The 19,829-nt window shown below is 38.1% G+C and overlaps 1 protein-coding gene across 2 annotated transcripts in view; it reads left to right on the top strand.

Annotated features, from left to right (window-relative positions):
* The window catches only part of LOC114658374 (dihydropyrimidine dehydrogenase [NADP(+)]-like), a 1,245,381-nt gene that overhangs the window by 489,097 nt on the left and 736,455 nt on the right, over nt 1-19,829 (top strand). For both annotated transcript variants that reach the window (XM_028810459.2, XM_051933021.1), the window contains 2 exons: nt 8,430-8,511; nt 9,140-9,227. In XM_028810459.2, the coding sequence (XP_028666292.2) occupies nt 8,430-8,511; nt 9,140-9,227 (170 nt within the window). The remainder of the gene's footprint in view (nt 1-8,429; nt 8,512-9,139; nt 9,228-19,829) is intronic.

Below are 19,829 nucleotides of genomic sequence, written 5' to 3'. Positions count from 1 at the left end.
AAGAATGTATATTTTACACACATTTTATTTTAATTTGCCCCTCTCTGTGGTACTATTTAAATCCCCTTCAGGAAAGTGCACAGTAGTCTGGAGGGGTGTAGTGGTTGCTTGTGTTATGATTCTGCGACAGGACCTTTTTCCATTTTGTCTGTTTCTTTATTTGAAATAATCTGCAGAGTTAGTTTTTCATCTCTTCAAAATATAAACACTTTTTGTGCTTTGCATTCTCTCTTTACTATCAGACATTTCGCTTATCTGCCAAGAGTGTGCCACTTTGGAGTATAGTGAAGTGGTTGCAGAAGATCTTCTTTATCTTTTATCTGAACTAAATTCAGATTATTATGATATGCTGTTTTTCACAGCTTAAAGACTGAGTGTGCTGACACAGATTTGCTGTTAAAATATGGCAAGCAAACTATAGTATGTGTGTGTGTGTATATATATATATATATATATATATATATATATATATATATATATATATTGTGAGCTGGGGGGCTGATCACACTCCTACAGGCTAAAAAAAAGACGCTGAAAGACTACCTTCACATTGCTCCCTTGCTTGCCAGGCTTAGGCTGATCTATCGCGCGATCCTCATGGTTCTTCACAGACTTAAAAGTCCAAACAGCACCTGTTGATTTTTGATTGATTGTTTGCCTTTCTCTCTCTCTGTCCTTCCCTGTTCCTGACGCACACTCATTTGAAGAGGAAGATATGTTTGCATTCTTTTAATCGTGAGACGGAACTGTCATCTCTATCTTGTCATGGAGCACAGTTTAAACTTTTGAAAAAGAGACATGTTTGTTTGCAGTGTTTGATTAAAGTTCCTGTCTCTACAACCTCCTGTGTTTCTGTGCAAATCTGTGACCCAAGCGTGACAAGTGGTACCAGAAGTGTTTGCACAGATGAACGCACGGATGAACGCAGAGTGGTTGTTTCAGATAGCTCAAAATGTCCCGCTTCCTCCCGACCCAGAGGATGATCCAGTTCCTTTTCCTGCTCTACCTACTAATTCCAAGGATGTGCTGACGAAGATGGGTCCTTCTGATGAGCCAGAGATGTTTCTTTTAGCTTTTGAACATGTGGCGACTTTGCTGGGATGGGACAAATAAAACTGGACAGTCATCGTCACCCCTTTTTTGTCTGGGGATGCCTTAATTACTTTACGGAATGTGCCTCACGATAAACTCGGCAATTATGATTTCTTGAAGCGGCAAGTTGTTTTATGAAAAACTACGAGCTTTTTGTCTAAAGGTTTTGCGCTTCATGATTGGAAACTGAACATAAATGGTCCCATTCATGCACAAATTCAAGATTTGATTTATAAAGTCCACTGCTAGTTTGAGGGAAGCGAGATAGAGTGCATTGTGGAAAAGGTTGTAATGAATATACTGCTGGCTGGGATCCCAGCAGTTCTCCGAGATGAATTCCTTCGTCATGATGTTGAATCGTTGACTATTATGGTCAAACGTTTGGAGGGTTCTCAAACCGCTTGGAGAAAAAGCTGTGGATTTGCTGCTCCTTATGCTGTTCCGCATCCTCCCAAAGCTTGTTGCTTGTTGAACTGGGTATTGGGGAAGATCTTGAGCCTTGTTTAAATATTGAACCCGAAGTGGCTGTTGGGGAAATTGTCGAGCCCAGACTAGATGTTGAACGGAGGGTGACAGCCCCCCAATTTCCCAGAGCTGCTGGCTGGCCCATCTACAACTTCTCAACTTGCAAATGCCTCCGAAAAAGAACAGAGCACTAGCAAGCAGACGGATTTTGTGCACTTGCAGCTTGCTGATAGCTCATTAGAATATGCATTTAAGCAGGCTCGCTCTGCTAGTGACTCTTATTACCAAGAGCGTGCATCCGGGGGCTTAAAAACCCCACACTTTCTTGAGAAAGACAGCTGCCTTTTTAGAGTGATATCAGATTATTTAGTCGGGAATTTATTGAACAGTTAGTTGTACCTGAAGTACATAGGGACATTCTTTTGCAATTAGCTCTCTCACATCTTGGGTGGGCACCTGGGGAGTGATAAGACTAGAGAACGTTTATCAAAACGATTTTATTGGCTGAATATGGGGAAAGATATAGAGCAATTCTGTACTTCTTGTCCTGATTGTCAAATTGTCTCTGCTTATAAACCCCCTCGGGCTCCCCTTTCTCCTATGTCTATTTTGGAAGTCCCTTTCCAATGGGTGGGATTAGATATAGTAGGCCCTCTACCTAAGACTAAAACTGGGTATCAATATATGCTTGTGTTGGTTGACTATGCAACGCGATATCCAGAAGTGGCTGTTTTGAAAAAAGCCAATTCCTCCACTGTAGCCAAAGCTTTGTGTGAGATTTTCACTCGTATTGGCGTCCCTAGAGAAATTTTAACTGATCAGGGCACACCTTTTACTTCTCGCGTGATGAAACAATTGTGTGACAGCTTTGCTATTAAGAAATTGAGTACCACTGTTTACCATCCACAGACGAATGGTTTGACTGAACGATTTAACAAAACTTTAAAACAGATGATCAGGCGAGTTGCTCATGATGATCCGACCTCTTGGGACTCTGTCCTGCCTTTTATTATGTTTGCGGTACGGGAATCGCCGCAGGCCTCCACTGGTTTGAGTCCATTCAATTTGTTGTTTGGCAGGCATCCGCGAGGCATCTTGGATGTTGTATGAGAGGAATGGACAGGATTCGGGACAACAGTTCACGGGCCGAGCTTTGCAGATCGGGTAATTTCATTGCAAGAAAGAATTTCTAAACTTTCTTCTGTTGCTGTGGAGCATCAGCGACGTGAATAGGAAACTCAGAAACGTCTTTATGATAGATGCTGTAAGCTCCGTGAATTTAATCCTCATGATCATGTTCTGGTACTAATTCCAATGGATCCGCACAAATTCCTAGCGAAATGGCAAGGCCCTGCCATTATTGAGGAACGTATGGGGCTGGTAAATTACAAGGTTAGAATACGGGGCCGGCGCAAACCATTCCAGATTTTACATGTTAATCTCTTGAAGGAATGGCATGACCCGCAGGGGGTTTACACTTCCTTGGCTGCTGTCTTTCAGACTGATGTTGCCATTGGTGACGATTTGACTGACTTGCAAAAGACAGAGTTGTTATCTTTGATTGAACGGAACACTGATGTTTTTTCAGACTTGCCAGGCGTGACTAATCTTGCAGAACATAAAATCACTATTGAACCCGGTTTTAGGGTGCAGATGCGCCCGCATCGAATTCCGGAAGCACAACGGAATATTGTATGCAAAGAAGTCAAAAAGATGCTGGCATTGGGTGTAATTCGCGAAAGTAAAAGTGACTGGTGTAGTCCGGTCGTATTAGTCCCAAGGCAAGATGGCTCGGTTCGCTTCTGTATCGATTTCAGGCTCTTGAATAAAGTCTCTAAATTTAATGCTTATCCAATGTCCCGTGTTGATGAACTGTTGGAAAAACTGGGTCAGGCATTCTATATCTCCACACTGGATCTCACTAAAGGTTACTGGGAGGTGCCTCTTGAGGCTGACAGTTGCGAAAAAACGGCATTTGCGACTCCTGACGGACTTTATGAATTTACTAGACTCCCATTTGGTCTTCATGGTGCGCCTCTAATTTTCCAGCGTATGATGGACCAGATCTTGCGTCCTCATTCCAAGTATTCCAGGGCGTATCTGGATTATGTCGTGATTTTCAGTAATGATTGGCAAACACATTTAGAACGTCTCCAGGCTGTCCTTGAAAGCTTAAGACAGACTGGTTTGACAGCTAACCCCAAGAAGTGTAAATTGGGTATGTCTGAGACTCATTATCTGGGCTACTTCATGGGCAGGGGTTTATTCCAACCTCAATTCAGAAAGTGGAAGAGATGCTTGCTTATCCATGTCCAGAAACGCAGAAACAAGTACGTGCCTTTCTGGGGCTTGCAGGTTATTACAGAAGATTCATCCATGATTTTGCAAATAGAGCTGCTCCTCTTTCAGATCTTACTAGAGGCAGGAAAAACCACCCTGTTGTATGGACAGATGTTTGTGAACGTGCCTTTTGTGATTTGAAAACTGCTTTGTCTTCTTATCCAGTTCTACAGAATCCCGACTTCTCCAAGGATTTTGTTCAACAGATGGACGCAAGTGCATTTGGTGTAGGCACCGTCCTGTCTCAGGTTTTTGTTGGGGAAGAGCACCCTATCACATTTTTGAGTAGAAAATTGCTTCCTAGGGAGCATAATTATTCGACCATTGAAAAAGAATGCTTGGCAATAAAATGGACTGTGGAAGCGCTTCATTATTATTTATGGGGTCGAAATTTCACATTAGTGAGAGATCATGCTCCACTTCAGTGGTTATACCGTCAGAAGGAAACAAACTCTCGTCTTATGAGATGGTTTTTGGGTTTGCAACCTTATAGTTTTAAAGTGAGGCATCGACCCGGCTCTGAACATATTAATGCTGATGTCCTGTCATGCTTATTTGAGCCTGGTTTGGAATGTTGCTTGATTCACGAAAATGTGAATAAAGCTGAGGGAGGGGGTGTGAGCTGGGGGGCTGATCGCACCTCTACTGGTTAAAAAAAGACGCTGAAAGACTACCTTCATATTGCTCCCTTGCTTGCCGGGCTTAGGCTGATCTATCGCGCGATCTGCGTGGTACTTCGCAGACTTAAAAGTCAGAACAGCATCTGTTGATTTTTGATTGATTGTTTGCCTTTCTCTCTCTCTGTCCTTCCCTGTTCCTGACGCGCACTCATTTGAAGAGAAAGATATGTTTGCATTCTTTTAATTGTGAGACGGAACTGTCATCTCCGTCTTGTCAAGGAGCACGTTTAAACTTTTGAAAAAGAGACATGTTTGTTTGCAGTGTTTGAATAAAGTTCCTGTCTCTACAACCTCCTGTGTCTCTGTGCAAATCTGTGACCCAAGCATGACAATATATTCATACACCTATGAGCTTAAATTATCAGTAATATAGTGATCAATATCTTTTGGTTAAAATGTAATCCAAGTAGTGGTAACTTGTGTTCCGGCTAATAATAGGAAAGGGTTAAAGAAAACCTTCTGCTAACATTGGAACGCTATAATGATAAATCGTTATGACACTGGTGGTGACTACAACCAGGGGAATTTTGGAAAGAACACTGACAAACTTCGATCATTGTGTGTTATGTTCCATTTGTCACATTTATAAACTGGACCTGCTTTATTAAAATTTTAAAAACCTTCAAATGTAATCTAGGCAGATTAGATCACATTTACAAGCATATTATTGGATGGCCACAGCTCTCCTGTTATCTAAGCCTGAGGTTCTTTTTTTTCCTTTGGGGAGTTGTTATTTGTTATAATTAGTTGTATTTTTCTTAAATTTCTGTAAAGTCTTAATTTCCCCATGGAAACAAATAATGTTCTTTCCAGCCATCCATCCATTGGTCCTTTGAAATAAAGAGTTCTCTGATGTGGAAAATTTTCTCCAGGACTCTTCTGTTCTTCCACTATACATCAACTCAGATGTATCATTACAGGTTAAGAATAATTCAGTAAAAATAGATAATGATTACCAAGATTTATTTTTAGAAAAAATATCTATTAGACATTGTTGTACTGTGGATAGACAAATTAGCAGCTCAAATGAGGGTATATAAGGTGTGGATAGTAGGGGGCGCTCCAGCTACCCAAACACCCAACACAATAGGCTCAAGACACAAGGTGGAAAGCCAAAATGTCTTTATTGTGGAAAACTCTTCCCCAAATTGTCTCCCACCACAGCCACAAGTATGCACAAGCACAATTAATAGCACAATTTGGCAATACTTTGTCTTCTTTTTGTCTTTTCTCGGTTGCTGTCTCCTCCACGTCTCCTCACAAGCTTTGACCACCCTCTCTGGCTCCCTAATGTGAGGCAAGCAGGTCCTTTTATTTTAGCTTCACCTGAAGTGCTTCCAATCCTCTGTGCATATGGTCTGTAAGCACTTCTGAGTGATGTGGAAATCCCACGACGTAGTGACTCCCCAATCTTGCTGCTTTCCCTGGTCTCCCCAACAGGACCTAAAAGGACTGTCCCCCGGGACTACATTACCTGGCATGCCCTGCGGGAATCTGAGCCTGGATTCGCTGCCATCTAGCATCCTGGGGGAGATAAAACTTTGCATAAGTAGTCTCCCCCGTCCTTCCATCTTGAAGGCATCCCACCCGGGTAAGGATTCTGGCCATCCTTCAAAAAGGCTAATGTATTGTGTATAAAACTGGATTTAAAAGATCACTTGAGGATATTTTACACTATTATACAGATCCATCCACAGCCTGAGTGTGTTAAAAAAAACAATTATGAACTAAACAACCAATACTAAAAGAAATGGTGAATGTTGGAATGAAAGAAAAAAAGAATATTTCACATTACTTCAAAGTACAAAATGGTGAAAAAAAGAAGCTGATAATGTGCTCTGAAAGCACATTCAAGATTCAAGATTCAAGATTTCAAACAAACACAACAACATTTTCTTCGTTTAGGGTAAAGCAAACAGTTAACAGAAAACAGACACAGAATAATCCTCATATGACAAACTCTACATTTTGTGTTTAGTTGTGGCTTCCTAAGACAAAATCAAAGAACCTAGTACGGGCAGGCAAAATAGTTCATAGACACCTGAAGGATTACCTTGAATAAATAAGCATCACTAGTTTGTTGAACATAGTCACACAGAAGTATACATTATTTTGATACCAACATTGTCTTTCAGATGAACAAAGGATGGCAGTGTAATAAAAGAGTTTACAAACAGATTTGCAAAAGACTTACACAGATCCTCCTCCCCCTACTGACCCAAGGCCCATGGATTCCTCATTCATCTAAGGTCACAAATATAACCCTGTCAGGTGTCATTCTCATTCTAGATGTGTCAGCAATGAGAAAAAGAGAGAAATGGCAAGCATTTCTCTAGGCTTTTTTGGACTCACCATTAAGTCTCTTCCACACTAGGAAAATGAAAATCATTGGGCTAGGTAAAGATTACTCACTAACCCAAACTTCAGGATGAATTCCTGGAATATATGGAATAAGTGAAGACCTGAAATATTTTAGTGTTCCACCAACTGGAGCGCTGGAAACCCAAGAGACTTATTCAGTGTCAGACAGTAAGTTAGTCACTGATCCAGCAATCTTGCAGATCTTACAGATGATGCCTTGATCACTTCTGGGCCACTCTGCTTGTTTGTTGGCTATAGTTTAAAATTCATTAAAAATATTTTAAAATTGTCAACATATTGTGGGTGATAGGATTAATATATTTATAGGTATTTGCAGTAAATTCTGCATATTGGATAAAATACTACTGTGTGTGCTTTTCAGATTGAATTTTTTAAAATATGTTTTTAATGTAGGGTCCTAATATATATGTTCAGCCTTTCTGTACAACACTTTGTATGTGTAACCTTTCATAAATACATCTTGCAGTTTAAAATATGCTTCTTTTTTGATTAAGACAAAACCTTGCTGTCAAGAGAATAATATCTCATTTTGTAAAATCACAACTATTTTTAACTAGCATTGTAAAGTTAAGATTAAGATTTCTGCATTGCATAAAGATTCCATAAAGGCACACCATATTCTTATTATATACCGTGTCTAGTAACAAGAAAATGTTTCTCTGAATTTCATGGGACTAAGAAAAAAATATAGGCAGAGGTACTTGTGTAGCCATTTCCGATAAATTGCTTTAGGTTTCCTAAAAAGTATCAAAACATATCTGTTTAATGATTCATAAATTAATGAACAGTCAGATCCATTATCTGTGTGGCATTGTGGCTTCCCATTACTTGAGATGATAATGTACATGAATGTCACTAATAAGATCATTAAAACTGGAAATTTTCAGGAGCTGATCTGCTGCTGTTTGGCTCATTAAAATTGAAGGCTGTAAATTAGGAGGAGAAGAAAAAAAAGATCCATATCACCTTTTTAAAGTGGGCACTATCTATCTATCTATCTATCTATCTATCTATCTATCTATCTATCTATCTATCTATCTATCTATCTATCTATCTATCTATCTATCTATCTATCTATCTATCTATCTATCTATCTATCTATCTATCTATCTATCTATCTATCTATCTATCTGTGTACACAATATAATATTAATTATATATGCTGTATACATTATTTAAACTGTATAAGTAATATAGTTGCAGTGGGCTGGCACCCTGACCAGGGTTTGTTTCCTGCCTTGTGCCCGGTGTTGGCTGGGATTGGCTCCAGCAGACCCCCATGACCCTGTAGTTAGGATATAGCGGGTTGGATAATGGATGGATTGATGGATGTATGGAAGTAATATAGTACAAACACAGATACACAAATAAAGCTAGAATATTTAAAGAAAAGGAAATGACTGTTAGCAGTAAACTATTAAATTCCTTTTTTTTTTCTTTTTTTAAGATTTCTTTATTTCTGTTTTCCAGCACATCTGAGATTCCCCAGTTCCGGCTGCCCTATGAAGTGGTAAAATTTGAATTGGAGCTGATGAAAGACCTAGGTGTAAAGGTAATGAAAACCATGGCCTGTCTGCTGTGTGGGAGAGTCAAGAATAAATTAGGACTTAGCAAAGATTAACAGCAAAATGTCAGACGCATTAATAAAGAACAATTAAAAGCTGCACCCGGCACAGGCAAGACTGATGCATCCTTTCGCTCTGGGCATTTGTCTGTCTGTTGTCTGAATGCCACTAGTCTGAGAAAGGGCAATCATTAGCTTTCATTTGGCACACCTGCATGTGATTAATTGTCTAGAAGCAATGCATTCCTAAACTTGCTTTGGGGGCTTAAATTGTCTGATTATTTTAAGTGAAGCTCTTGCTTCGTGCTGCTTTTGCCGAAGTGCCTATATAATCATTATTCTGAGTAGTGGCAGCTGAAATGCATTTCAAGTTTGAACATTAAATGCTACTTGTTTTCTTCCTTTCTCGCGTATTATTTACTATATGGGTGATGTGAATTGTATATCTGCGACATGCTAACCTGGTTAGCCGGCAGTAAAGGAATATGTTTGAAATGTGTAGTTTATTAAGATCTTATTTTCCAGTTTGGTTAATAATTTCTGATATGCTTCCTTGGAAACGTACTATATAACATACCACTTGTTTTATTCTTTGCATTTTATCATGTCTTTACAGGTTGAATGTTCAAAAGGGCTAGGACAAGATGGGATGACCCTTCAGTCTTTAAGAGAAAATGGCTACAAAGCTGTTTTTATTGGAATAGGTTAGTTTGGATTTTATTTTCCCTCTAAAAAACGGATATATTTGATAACTAATAAATAAAAGAAGTATTTTACTTTCATCTTACAGGCACTGCTTACTTTCCAAGAAGGTCAGCTTAATGTGATTTAATTAATGGAGCCATGAAGCAATTATATACTGGCCATAAATACTATTCATCACCTTTGGCCTTTTTGACATGTTAATGTGTGAAATTATGGAATCCAGAGTAGTTAGAGTTTTCCATCCATCCACCTATTGTCTGAACCTGCTTACTATCACATAGTCAAGGTGAACTGAAGCCTGTTATGGCAGCAATGGATTAAGTGACGAGCCAACTCCAGATGGGACACTGGTTCATCACAGGCCACAATCATGTAGACGTGCTGACGCTTGTTCGTCTGAGCCAGATTAGGGTCACCAGTTAACCTGATATTCATAACTCTATGATGATAGTGCAGACGAGTATGTGAAGAAAATTAACATCTACACGCCAGACACAGTCATCAGGCTTGGAATCACAAATGTGCATCATGTTGCTCCTCTCAAAATTGTACTCATTTAGTTTTAAAATGAAAAGCTGAAATATAAAGATTCTATGTGTATTCACCATTTTTGACACAAATTGTGCCGCTGAATCTTTTAGGATTTTGCATTTTGTGTCCTGGCAAGGATGATGTGCTGTTTTACACTTACTCGAAACACGGCATCTGAGTTTGAGGACAGATGCTCAATTTTTGTCTAATCTGAAAGTTAAGTTATCTTCTTATTGGAAATGAGCCATCCCCTGTAGCTCCACCCATGTAGTAGTAGTGAAACAGGACAAACTTTCATAGCCAATAAACAAAAAGGTATCGCTAGATAAGCGGAGGCAAGGTACTCTCCAAAACGCACAGGTACACTGTCTCGGGTAGAGGCTGGCACTTGAGTGAGGAGGACCCTGCCTGGCTCACTAATCCTGATGTCACGCTTCCCCTCTCCTCTCAGCCCACAGCCTCTGACTCGGATTAGCATGAATATATCGCTCCTGCAAGTGAACTATGATTCTTAGTACGATGAGAGAAGTTTCAAAATCAACCGGAATGTTCAAGCAAATTGTAGAAAAAAAACCCAATCTAAATCCGTTAAGTAGTTGTCTTGTTTGCTAGCTAAGCTGAAGTAAGGTACGCCGTGAGCCTGATGCATGAGTGAGGAGGGCCTTGCCACCCCCTCCTCACCCCGCCGGCACTATATTGGATTTGCGCAAATAAATCGGTACGGCAAGCGAATTATGATACATATAACATAGCAAAATCAACCAGAATGTTCAAGCAAATTTTAGAAAAAACCCGATCTAAATCTGTTAAGTAGTTCTCTTGTGAAGAGCAGACAGATATACAGACAGACAGACATTGTTAGAATTTTTTTGTTCTCAGTTGTCTTTCATTTTCTCACACTCACTAAAGGTGGAATTTTTGAAGCACACGGGCAGCTCAAACCACATATTCAGTTTCTTCTACCGATCCTGTAAAGAATTCATATTAGAGTTGCCATAGGACTTATGTTGGTCTTCCTAATTAATACTCATTTGACTAAATGCTCAATTTTGGAGTTTTATTTTTTTTATTAAAGTGGAGTTTACTATCCATTTCAATTTTTTATAATAGTTTATGTGAATGGTGCTTTGCAGTAACTTTATCTTAGATATGATTGGTCTTATTATGTATAATTTTTTAGAACCTTCCCTAATGGTGGGTCTTCTTAAACTCCTATGAATCACCTTCAATGCATATTTTATTAAAAAAGGTGCAAATCTATCTGACTGATAAAAGCAATTTGTTAACCAAAGCTTATGAAGGGTGACAACAGCAAAAGGGGTCAATACGTCTTGAATCTGTAATTGTTTTGTTTGCATTTTACTTTTAATGTTTTTAAGTGGATATTATCACTTAAGTTACATTATGGAATTTTTCATTTTTAGTAATGACAGTATATCCCAATTAAATACTGTCAGGCTAGATTTTGTAATACAGCAAATGTGTGAATTTGTTTTATAGCCACTGCAAGAATTAGAGAATGCATTATTTCACAGCATGATGGTTATTAAAAAAGAAAGACTTTTTAAAAATGTGATATTATTATCAAACTGTAAGCAGGTGGCACACATACCAGTTTACAGCTGGGTATGTTTAACTCACCCAATTTATATTTTATATCCAGTGGTGCCTTCCATGACAAGCAATTTCATAAAGTACTTTACAAACTAATTCATATTAAATTACAAGCCGAAGCAGTGTATCATCTGTACATAATGACAGTTATAGATAGTAAGATCAACAAATGAACTCATCCAAAAAGTAGGGAGAACAATTTCTCTATTCTGTTTGTTATAGAGGAGGCAGGATTTAAATGTTGTTCAAATTAAACAGCATTCATCTGCTGCTGCACATTTCAGTATAATGCTTGTTTGGACAATAATGTCATCACTTGGCCATTTTCAATCAAGTTTTCAATGGGACAGCTGACTGGTAAACAGCCTTGCTGTTTTTGATAAGAACACAAGTTGCTGTAACACTTGACGTCATCACATGTTGGATATTTATGTTGACATCATGGATATGTTCATCCTTAGGATACAGTATCTTTAGGAAATAAAAAAAAAAAAAACAACTCTGCGTGCTTTCCATTTATTTTGGATTAGGAATTCCAGTCAGTTAGCTCTGGTATTTTAACTCTATGCTCTGAATGTAAATGAATATTTTTCTTTCCATGTTAGTTGTCTTGCCGATTAGTAGACACACATTTGCCTGTTTTTCAACTACGAGTTGCCCAGCTCACTCTAATACCGTCATCTCCTTGTCTTTTTCTTAAGTTTCCTTTTAAATATTCACTTTTACCAATGCAGTGATTACTGCATTGCACATCTCAGCTTTATCTCCTCCCTTGACAACTATTAATCCATTATTGACCATTGAAAGAAAGGAGGACCCTCCATCATTCCCACTAACGGTCGATGTAAATAAAGCATTTAACTCTAGCCAGAATATCAGTACCAGTTACCCTGAATTGTAGTAAGTGGGATTAAGGGTGTTATGTTATTTTATAAACTCAGTAAGGTAGCATGACACTTGAGGTGAGAGGCACTGTTGGCTCAAAGGTCCAGTGTCCTGAGTACGAATCCCATAGCTGGACATGGTCTGTGGGTTGTTTGTGTGTTCTCTCCATGCCTTCTGGATGAGCATCCCAAAGACATGCATGTTAGAGGAATTGGCCTCTAGGGCTTTTTGAAATTTTACATTTTCTTTGGCAGCTTAAAATCTTGCTGCCATAGTCACACATTCTCGATGTTTTGATTGCACTTCATTTTGGACTTAAAGGTTCTGTTTCTCTTCTACAGTATAACAAACATGGGGCTTATTCTACTGCCAAGACTTTTACATGTCTTAGTTCTCTCTTTACTGTTAACCACTCTTTTTATATCTACTTTAAATTATTAATTTTATTCCTAATTTTTTTTTATATAACATTCCTCTTGATGATCTTGTAAAACATTTTTGAACAGTGGTCAGTATGAAAGCAAATCTAGATACACACACAGATTGATTGATTTTTCAACTTGAATGCATATGATTTCTTCTTTAATGTTAATGATGGGACAGATTCTTCTTTAAAGTTTTATTTAAGATGTATTCCGAGCTGAGGAAAATGAAAGCATGCACTGTTTGCATTTGATTTCTTTGAGTTTTTTTTTTTTTTTAACTAGTGCTTTACAGGCTTTATAAATGTCATCCTCTGTAGTGATTGACATGCAAATTCTCGCTGGCATGAGCTAAATTGGAAGGCAGGTTGAAAACTGTAGATAAGGATATTGTTTCTGGCCTATAAACTAGAAAGCAAGCTCTTAAAGCTTTGCTAGCTCTTGCAACCGGATTAACTCTTTCATGTTTGCAGACTGGATGTCATGTGTTTTATGTTCTTGTTAATTTAACTCATGTCTCTTATTCTTGGAAAACCATGGCAGTGTCTTTATTTATATTCTTGTTTCTTTGAGATAATTGGTTTACCTCAAAGAATTTTCTTCCAATTTTCTCACAAAGATTACCTATCCAAGGTGAAGCTGTATATTGCAATGTAAAATAATATGAAGAAAAAAAATTTTCTTCTTCATAGTAAATCTGTAGCCGCTTACTCTGCAAAAGGAGCGCCATTCTTGTGACAGCCCTTTCTGCACAAAATGACCTTAATGGGATCAAAAATATGTAAAAAAGTGTAGTGTATGTTAAAAATAAAAAATACAGTGAATGTTAATTAAGGAAAAACTAAAACTAAAAATAGACAGGTGAAAAAAAACAACACTTTAGCTTCACGGGCTAATTTTAACTTGAGCCCCATGTCTATCTGGTAGGATGGCTCTCCCACATGTATGAGTTAAGAATGTCACTAAGAATTCTGTTTTTTTACCTCTTATCCTCTTCTCTCTTTCAACCTTGGTCTCTCCTCCTGACAGATGAGTCTTTTCTCAATACTGCAGACTCAAAGGTACCTCAAGAATTATGTGGCTTTAAACTCCTTAGTGGGGTAAAATCTGGCGAAGCCTCTGAAACACTTCTGGGGTTAGGGGTGTTGACTGCACAAGGTGTCAGCAACTTTTAAGTGGCGATGGAATCAGGTGCTTTTAGAAAAAACAAAATGGCAAGCAAGGGGTCAAAACCAGAAAGACAAATGATCAGGAAAACTAGCTCAGGATATGGAAGCAAGAATTGTAGTCAGGAAGTAGTGTGGGGAATCAAACCCCAAAAAACTGAAAAAGAAACGCATAGTTAAAAAGCAGAGCAATTGATTAAGAAAGAAAGTTAAATGCAAGCAAGTCTTTGGGAGAATCCAAGCGTGGACAAACACTGTATGACACTGATGTTTATAGCTATTACCTGAACATATCACGGATTACACACTTCCACTTGACCCTTCATAGAAACAGCATAGCAAACAATTAACCAAAATGCTCACATTAATGGTCAATATCATCAAAAACACAGCAGGCACAAAAACAAATGTGGTCATAAAGTTCCCCAATAAAAGGCCTTGATGATTTTTAACGACCAAGGACAAATTATATGAAAAAAGAGAGTGTGACAATCGACCGTATGGAAGAGTCCAGGCAGTCCTCCACTGATGCTTACCGAAGCTCTCTCCCCGAGCAAGGGCCTCGGCTGTCCGCCACAAGAGAAACCAAATCCTAATCATGACATTAGGGTTTCCTCTACTTTGCTACACAGACACCAGTGTAGAATTTCTTGTAGCAACTCCTGGTGTTGTTTCACCCCTGAGCCTTCATTTTCTCCGAGATATTTAGTTCTTCCATGCTGCCTTTCATCTGCCCATTCCATAAAAGCGCCATCCCAGTACTTCCCACTCCACATCAGGCACTGTGTGCTGTCCCATAGCTCAATAGTTTCCAACCCCAGTCCTGGGGCACCCTTTAACTAGGTTTTTGATTCAGAATCGGTGAGATTCTAAGTAATCTCATTGTTTAAATAACTGCTCACTATTTTCTTCTTTTACTCTGCATTTAGAAAAGAGCAGCACTATGAGATTTACATTCACATTCAAATATTATTTGCATTTTTCCCATAGGTGCACATTGTTTAACTCTCTTTTCTTGGTTTCCTATTAATTCACCTTTTTCTTTGATGTTTGCTGCCCTAATTGCATCCTAATAATGACAATTAATGACAAGCTGAGCAGACACCAAACGACACTGCTGCATCTACTAGTCCACACTAGGAAATGATAGCTTAAATAATGATAAATGATGATTTCATTATGAAAATCATAATGATGATGGTAATGAAAATCTTGAAAACCAAGTTAAAAAGCAATATATCATCTCCAGGCATCATACATAAATACTTGCTACATTCCAATAAAATTTAGCAAACCCAGTTTTGAAATTTCTGGTGTCAAACGTTTCATCAATCTTTATCTTACATACATATGCAAATGTTACTCTGTCATAAAAAGAAGAAAAGATCCAGTATGACAGAGAATGTTGACATTTTAAAAAATGGGGTTGGAGGAGCAATACCAATAATTAAAGCACTGTTCATAAACAGCATCAGTGAAGTATTTAGTACACAATAAGTCACTTTGTAAATTAGCATTCTGGAGTATAAAATAGTCTTTAATGTAATTCTAGCAACTAATCAAATTTTAAGAATTTGGACAATGCATGAAGCAGATTTTGGCAAGTGTTAAAATAAACCCTTATGTTAAAAATGATAAAGTTTTCCTGTAAGAGAGAAATATTCCTACATCTTGTACCCAAACAGGCTTTTCCTCCATAAGGATCGAGCGTGTTCCATCTTGATGTGACCTTTAAGAGTTCATTTATTGTTTTCCTGCTGTCTTTCCATTCTTTAAATGCTGCAGCATACAGAACCCATAAAAGGTATTCATTATCTTGGAAATTTTCACATTTTATTGATATACAACATTGACTCATAGTTGAGTTAATTTGGATGTTTTTAACATTAAGTACTAATAAGTGAATACAGTTGTAATCAATTATTTTGTATTTTATACTGTATGTGCAATTAATTTAGATAATTTCGCAGAGATCTGTGATCGCTTTGACATTAAAGATCCTTTTTGTGTCATTCAATGGGGGGAAAAAGCCAAATTAAATAATAATAATAATAATAATAATAAATTTTATTTATATTGCACTTTATATTTTAGCAATCCCAAATCCACTGTGATTGAATGTTGTATAATAATAAAATATGGACACTTCTTCTTAGGGTACTTTTTATAGGCATTAACTTTTAACAAAATATTGTCCTTTAATACAGAACATTTTGTTTTGATTTTAACATATTTTTGTTGCATATTAGTATGTATTTTGTTCTAATGATACCATGTTTATAATTTGTCTCACAGGCCCAGCAGACTGGGTTCAAATCCCACTCATATTCTTCCTTTGTCTGCTTTGGTTTTCTCTGGAAACCCACGTATTATTACAATTTGTGTAATTAAGTGGCATTTGTAAATTGGTCCAGTGGGCGAATGTGAATATGTGCGAGAATGTGATGAACTGGCCCCCTGCTTTGTGCCCAGCTCAGCCAGGAGATCAAGTCCCTCTTGACACTGAATTATTGGCTTAAGTAAATTTCAAGTATGGATAGTCCGACTTGTAATTGTGTATATAAAACTAGGATCATAAGTGTGAGTTCACTTGATAAGAATAAACTGAATTAAAATGAAATCAATTTTGAAAGCATATACAATGTATACATTGTACAAGTAAAATTTGCAAATGGTTAAAAGCACAGCATATGTCATAATAAATCTGATTTTATCTTGTCAAAGGCATTACTATATCTTGGATTTTATTGTTCTTTGAAGCCATGCATTTAAACAGATCCATCCATCATTTGAAACCAAAGTAATATTGCATCCTGGATGAGAGTCCCTTGCTGAGTAACTACAATTCTACTGGGAGATTTTTAGAGTGGCCAATTAACCTAGGCTGCAGGTTTTTGAACAGTTGGAAGACACTAGAGAATCTCCAACAAACACGGGGATTAAACACTAATTCCAAAGAGTAAGACCTGATAGAGTTCTGAATCTGTAAATTAAATATAACTAGTTACATACAAATGCTTTGACCTATTTAATGTGATTTGTTTTGTATTATTATGTTACTTTCACCTTAATGTGACATTTGCAGAAGACAAGAAATTATCAAATTCTAAGATACTGAAGTAGTCCCAATGCAAATAGAAGTATCAGAAGAGTTATATAATTACAGAGGTGATGGTTGTAGAATGCCAGAACATATTCAGACGGTGTCAGTGTAAGGCAGGAATTGATCTTGGCTGGGGTGTCACTGCACAGCGGGGAACGGTGACTTATGTCAGGCCATTTGAGTATCGCCATGTGACCTAATACACTCGAGCTTTAAGTTTGGGGCACGTAAATCACACAAACGTCAGACAAACATGTTACATTAGCTGACAGCGATTGAACTGCAATTTGAACCCATTTCTGTACCTGAATCCTGCCATATATACTCTATAGGTTTGGATACATCTGTCTGCAGAAATAACATGAGAGTTAATGTACAGTAGGATAATTTATGTAGTGTCATTTATAGCAGGCCTTCTGTCCATGTTTGTTTTTGTAATGAGCATATTACATGCTCCCAGAAATGTAGATTTTCATATATTTAAACTCTATCCATTGAGACTAATCTTTATCAACTCACAAATATCCAGTATCTTTTGAAATATTTAAAGAAAAGATAAACTTACCTGATCTGGTTACCTCTGCTTATCTTCAGCAAAAAAAATAACAAGATGAACTATTTACCTGTTCCAGATCGTGTTTAAAAAAAAAATCAAACATTGAATTAAATACGTGCAAAATTATCTTGGTACAAACTATGTAAAAGTGATAATGCATAATGATTTTGAGACGACTATTTTAAATGCTATAAAACTATTAAGGTTAAACAATGAAGTGTTTTTTTTTTCTCTGTAAAAGAAAGGACATAATCGACACACATTCTATGCTTTCTGATGATTGTGAATGAATTTATAACATGCCTGAGTTCAGCAATGAAATGATTAAACAGTTTGAAAAATAGAAATGGTATTGTGAACACTATAACCCACAGGTGTGTAAAATGATCACAAATGAATGAACTAAAAATAATTACTGTATTTTTCACTCCATAAGACACACTTTTTTCCCCCAAAAGTGGGTGGAAATGTCTGTGCATCTTATGGAGCAAATATTGCGTCATAGACCGTGATGTGTATTATCTGGCAAAAGTCGATATCCAGGGGTAAAGGGCGATAATCAGCTATTAATGGCGACAAAACTCACTGTTACGTTTCAGTCATTCCCTCTCTGCTTGGAGGAATGTTAGACTCATTGACTCGGCATCTAATCCTTGTGTGTGCATGAGTTACGAAATGTAAAGAAATATAAACAAAGGCAAGATGGCATCGACATCTCACAAGGGAGCAAAGCGAGTGCATAAAACATAATACTTGGCAGACGATGTTTTGCATCATTATCACTAAGTTGGACTCTGATTTTTCAGAATCTGATTTTGTTGAGAGTGGTCAGGAGATTGAGCAAGAGAATGAGGAACTGGTATCAGCTGATTAGACACCAGCCCATGCCGCCCCAGCTGATCGGCTGCCAGCTTAGCGCATTTGTGCAGCTGGCGCACCTACGGCAAGGTTCATGTGGGAGGAATACTCAGACATTGATCTGTGGGAGCCAAACTGGCTACTGGACTTCACTAGACAGCATGGCTTGCTATTAGACACGACAGAATACCAGCCGCTGGACTACTTCAGGCTGCTCTCTCCTGATGCTGCTTTTCAGCTACTGTCAGACGAGACAAACAGGTATGCAGAGCAATTTTTTGAATCGCGAGCTGCGCTTGCACTGCATTCTTGTTTTTCAAAGTGGAAACCCACAACAAAAGACGAGATGAAGGGCTTTGTGGCATTACAAATAGAGATGGGACTAGACTGGCAATATAACTTAAGGGAGCATTGGTCCAAACGTGCTTTGTCCCCTGGTGGCTTTGGACAGGCTATATAGTGTGATGATAGGTACGTGCTCCTGTAAAGTGATTGTGAGCAACTGAGCTTCATAAATTGTGACACTAGCGATGAGGAGTTCTTGGGGTTTCCATAAAACTAGAAGAGTGCTTGAACCTTAAAGTCTCTCCTCATTTATTAATGACAGTGATGATGGTTCTTAATACCGCTGTTGACTTTACATGGTTGAAATATTATTCTGCTATATTTTATTAAATATAATAGTACACTATTTGGTTCAGAATATTTTTTTTCTTGTTTTCCTCCTCTAAACCTAGGTGCATCTTATGGAGTGAAAAATACGGTAATTACATTTATATACCAGTCTTCTCAAAGTGCTTTACATAGACAGGGGAACCAATTCAGCCACCTCCACTGTGTAACACCCACCTGGATGACGTGATGGCAGCCATTATTGCGCCAGTATGCTCACCACACATTAGCTGGTGAAGTGGTGAGAGAGAAAGACAATTAAAGATGGGATGATTAGGGGGCCAGAATTGACAAGGCTACAATGGGCAATTTAGCCAGGACATCAGGATACACCCTACTCATCTTAAAATATGCCCAGGGATCTTTAATGAGCACAGAGAGTCGGAACCTCAGTTTTACGTCCCATCCAAAGGACAGCGCCATATTTACACCACAGTGTCTCCATCACTGCACTGGGGTATTGGGATCCCCACACATATGACAGGGTAAGCACCCCCTGCTGGCCTTGCAAACACCTCTTCCAGCAGAATCCTTAGTTTTTCCTAGATGGTCTCTCATCCAAGTACTGACCAGGCCCAAGCATGCTTAGCTTCAGGTGGATGAAGCGCAAGTGGAATGGCTATAAATATTATGATGCTGACTTGCCCAGAAGGGCCCGTGTCATGTTCAGTGTGTCAACACAGAGAAACAGCACAAGAAACCAAATGTTAAACCTATTCTTCCTCTTCTTCCTCTTCATCTTTTCCCACTTCAATGTTGGATCAAACTTTTATAGGTTTTGGCATGATTTTTAC

The sequence above is a fragment of the Erpetoichthys calabaricus genome, chromosome 10, assembly GCF_900747795.2.
Source record: "Erpetoichthys calabaricus chromosome 10, fErpCal1.3, whole genome shotgun sequence".
Classification (NCBI taxonomy): Eukaryota; Metazoa; Chordata; class Cladistia; order Polypteriformes; family Polypteridae; genus Erpetoichthys; species Erpetoichthys calabaricus.
Note: the sequence above shows the minus strand (reverse complement) of the source record. Positions and strands in the feature narration are given on the sequence as shown.